Genomic DNA, 3,826 nt, shown 5'->3' with positions numbered 1-3,826 from the left:
ATGAAAATCTCATGATTTTAATGTCTCGAGTTGTCTTGAACCTTAACCTACTTTGTTGAATTATTCAACCAAACTTAATTGAATGATCACTATCAATAATTACGGATGATGTCGTCGAGAGGATCCTTATAGATTTGGAGTGTTTATTTGTTTAAGGGGGTAATTTTATGTCAACAATAGTTAACAAATGATCTTTTGTCGTCTCACTTGTAAACTATTATTCACCACTTAAAGAATTTAGGCCGTTGGAGAATTTACTTGTTTTGGTTGTGATTATAATTTATAAATTATAATGTCGTTTGGTGATAAACCAGCTGGTTTGAGGTTCCTAGTCATAATCTTATCATTTGTGGCGCGATTTGGTAGCGAAATCACCCACATATTTGACACATCACATTTTTATTGGCATGGGATTTTTGAGTAATCATAGAGTTACATCTGATATGAAATTGATTTTTTTAGAAGTTTAAGCTATTTTAAATCTATTACTTTTGGCAAACTGGTATGATGGATGGTTGTTGCTTTAAGCTTTAAGTGATAATATTTATTTGAATATTTTAAAAATTATAAATTTTCTTGATATTTTTGTATTTGGCACCAAAGTGATTTTCATGAGGATTTGGGTAGCATTAAAATGATAAAGATCCTCTCCGATTAAGATTTTTTATCGATGTAGCCATTCTTTATTTTCATAAGGTGAGCTTCATATTTTGTATATGATTTGAGTTTTTATAGACATTGTTGCATTAACAATTTAGTTGACTTTGCCTTTATACTTTACAGAGAATTATTCAATAGACTTTATATTGTGAAATTGAGAGTTTTTTTTTTTGAAAATGAATTTTCTTTGAGAGAGGCATTGAAGGCCTTACACCATCATAAAAAAAATGATTTGAGTGATTCGTGATAGATTGTCTAATTCTCTGTGCATGATGATCAAATTGTCTCAATTAAATTGTGATAAGAAAATTTAATGTGTCACAATTTTTTGAATTTTGTTGTGTGAACATTTGCCATATGGTATTAAGCTCTTTCAACTCCAGCTTTTGGGACTTCAATGATGGGACTTGAAATGTGGGGGTTATAATGCTGCTTTATTGGCTTGGTGACTCGCTTTGGAGCATGCTTTTGAAAGGGGTTTTGCAGACACATTTTTTTGAAGTATAATCTTACATCTTTTCACAGTTGTTGCATGCTCCACAAAGTAAGGTAAGTTTGAATTCATCTTATTTTAGTTTACAGATTTTTTTTTTTAATTTTAATTGAAGTCTATAGCATATTTATGGAGCACATATGTAAGTAGTTAAACTCTAGTTTATGAAATAAAATAAAATTTATAGTTTTTTATTTCCTTGACTATTATTTATATATAATATTTTCTTCTGTGAACACAAAACTTGTTCATTTTCTTTTATCGCGTCTTACATTGCCGAGATGTACCACCTTAAGAGTTTAAGCTACATTAATAAATTTACACGCGCATGGAAACTTATAAAAATATGTACCCATTTTTTTATTGGAAGCACTCAAAGCTAAAAATATGTATGATATGATCATTGACACGCATTGTTGATTTGCTATTCAAAATGCAACAAATTTTAAAGAACATATCAGATCACATGGATTACTGTAGTCATCAAAGCCATATTTAAATAGATTCATACATGCTAAAGGGGATAAGTATTTAGTATTTTATTATACTAATCATCTTGGAAAATGTGACTGATTGGGAAAACTGTTTCCCTCGTTTATATTGGAGGAATTTTCAGGTAGTCTTTTAGAGTCGGATGCGTTGGTTTACCAAACTTGTCGACAAGAAAAATATCTTCTAGGTCTAGTTTGTATATTTTAAAGTTCTGATCGCTTGGCCAACCTGCAACAACAATCAGTAAATTAAAAAACAGAAAATGTTTGCAACCTGTGGAGGTAAGAATATTTTAATTAATTAATTATTTATTTTGGTTAGATGACTAACTTTCCATCTCTGGGTGTTTTGTGAACAGGGCGACTTGGGCAAACTTAACTTCAGGATCTTCCAGGCTGATCCATGTTAACTGTAAGCATATCAAATTTAATCAAATTTAATTTTTCAAATTAGGCATAATTCTATGTCAAATACCATATGATAGTCGATATGAAAGAACTAAAATCATGTATATATCACCAGATTTAATTAGTTTTTTATTATCATGTAAATGTGCTCAGCTAAATATATTTTAAGACGGTATTATCTTAAACTAGTAACCAGCTAACATGATAGCTTAAGCAGGTATGTTTATGCTCCCTGAAGTAACTCTATTTTTATTACATTGTATTTTGACAACTAGGCCCATTAGACTCAAGAAGTGTGGAATTATACAAGATTATAAGCGATGGAATGACCACTCTTTGCTTACTTTCTACTTTAAATCTGTTATATTGTTCTTAAAAAATTGTTTGCCAAGCTGGTTAAGTGCACTGTACACTCAATGGTATCTTAGAAATTCTAGTATATTAGGCCAGCAATGTTTTCCAAAATCTTCTGCCAGGAGAGAAAAAAAAACAATAGACATAGAATAGCAAGCGAAATAGTTAATAGCAGCACACTATCTAAACTGTAAAATTTTATTTTGTGTTAATATTATGCATACCTTTCCAGTGAGAGTTGTCCTTTTGCATCCAGGGCTTTGAATATCTCCTCCACAAGTTCCACGTGAAGCCTCACTTACAGTTAAGGCTGCTCTTGTTCCATTTATTTCATCTCTTCCTATGGGTTCCAGTTCTGCCAAATAGAAGTATGGCACCCCAAATCCATGCTTGGGTTCTCCATCACTGAACGAAACGACAGTTCTTCGTACCCAGAGAATAAGATCCATCAATAAAGGGAGAGGGAGAGATGCAAAACTTATATTTGTAATACTTAATAAGATGCAATGATCAATTAGAAATGCATTTTAATAGGAGAATGAGTTCATAGCCTTACCCAAATGGAGCTCCTCCAAGATCAGCTGAGATTGTGCTGCAGAAGGGTAAAAAAAGGAAATAAAAAAAAAGGGAATAAAAATGAAGTCTGAAAATATTAATCAAATATAATAACATTAATCGCAAGAGGAAAAATGAATGTCTCATATTTAATTTTGGAAGACACATTATTTCTTTCGATTTTAATGAAGAAAATATCCATATTATATTATATTATCTTATATTTAAGTTGAGAACCTTTCTTATCTTCTTTGGAAGGAGTAGCAATATCACACGACCACTTTTTTCATCTCACAAATTTTGAAAATAGTTCGTAGATACACATATACAACAAAAACAACAACAAAAAGTATTTATCCCACTAAGTGGGTTTGAGTACATGATTTTTTTAACATTGTCATTGTTGGGTCCTAAGCCTCGGATGCGAAAAAGTGTGAGGTGCATTAGTTGAGAGTCAGCGTAAAATTTTTCGTAAAAACCATGACAAGATACACATATACCTCAGGAGGAAATCAAGGAGAATTTTACCTAAGGACACCCCACGTACTTCGTGCCACAAGATAACGGGCTTTGACAGGTGCAAGAACGGGGGGGTCGATTACAATTTGGGCTCTCACGGTTAGTGACGATAGGAGAATAGAGAGTAGAAAGAAGAGATTTAAGCCAGCTGCTTGAATGAACAAGGCAGAGGAAGAAATCTTCTTCATTGTTCTTGCTTTCATCTATACCTTGATGGAGGCCTTGGTGTTGGTTGTGCAACTATATATAAATTAATCTTTCATTTAATAAAGTTATCACAATTCTCATTCATAATTAGTCAAAACTCTCCCAATGGGCATTTACATACATACCACCCAATTCTTAT

At 32.0% G+C, this 3,826-nt stretch overlaps 1 protein-coding gene and 1 long non-coding RNA gene across 2 annotated transcripts; one reads left to right on the top strand and one right to left on the bottom strand.

Moving 5' to 3' along the window:
- The first annotated feature begins 911 nt into the window (after positions 1-911).
- On the top strand, positions 912-2,076 carry LOC110038055. The gene is made up of 3 exons (XR_002295385.1): positions 912-1,209; positions 1,770-1,926; positions 2,004-2,076. It is a non-coding gene; the product is annotated as an uncharacterized LOC110038055 (long non-coding RNA).
- Positions 1,524-3,809, bottom strand: LOC110038054 (protein CREG1-like). Its single transcript, XM_020742812.1, has 5 exons — positions 3,490-3,809; positions 2,963-2,998; positions 2,631-2,829; positions 1,976-2,054; positions 1,524-1,873 (listed from the first exon to the last, which is right to left on the bottom strand). Exons 1-5 carry the CDS (start codon positions 3,681-3,683, stop codon positions 1,749-1,751), a joined length of 633 nt encoding a protein of 210 aa, XP_020598471.1. The 5' UTR covers positions 3,684-3,809; the 3' UTR covers positions 1,524-1,748.
- Between the last annotated feature and the right edge of the window lie 17 nt (positions 3,810-3,826).

The sequence above is a fragment of the Phalaenopsis equestris genome, unplaced genomic scaffold (assembly GCF_001263595.1).
Source record: "Phalaenopsis equestris unplaced genomic scaffold, ASM126359v1 Scaffold229842, whole genome shotgun sequence".
In the NCBI taxonomy this organism is placed as follows: Eukaryota; Viridiplantae; Streptophyta; class Magnoliopsida; order Asparagales; family Orchidaceae; genus Phalaenopsis; species Phalaenopsis equestris.
This window is presented reverse-complemented; position numbering and strand designations above follow the sequence as displayed.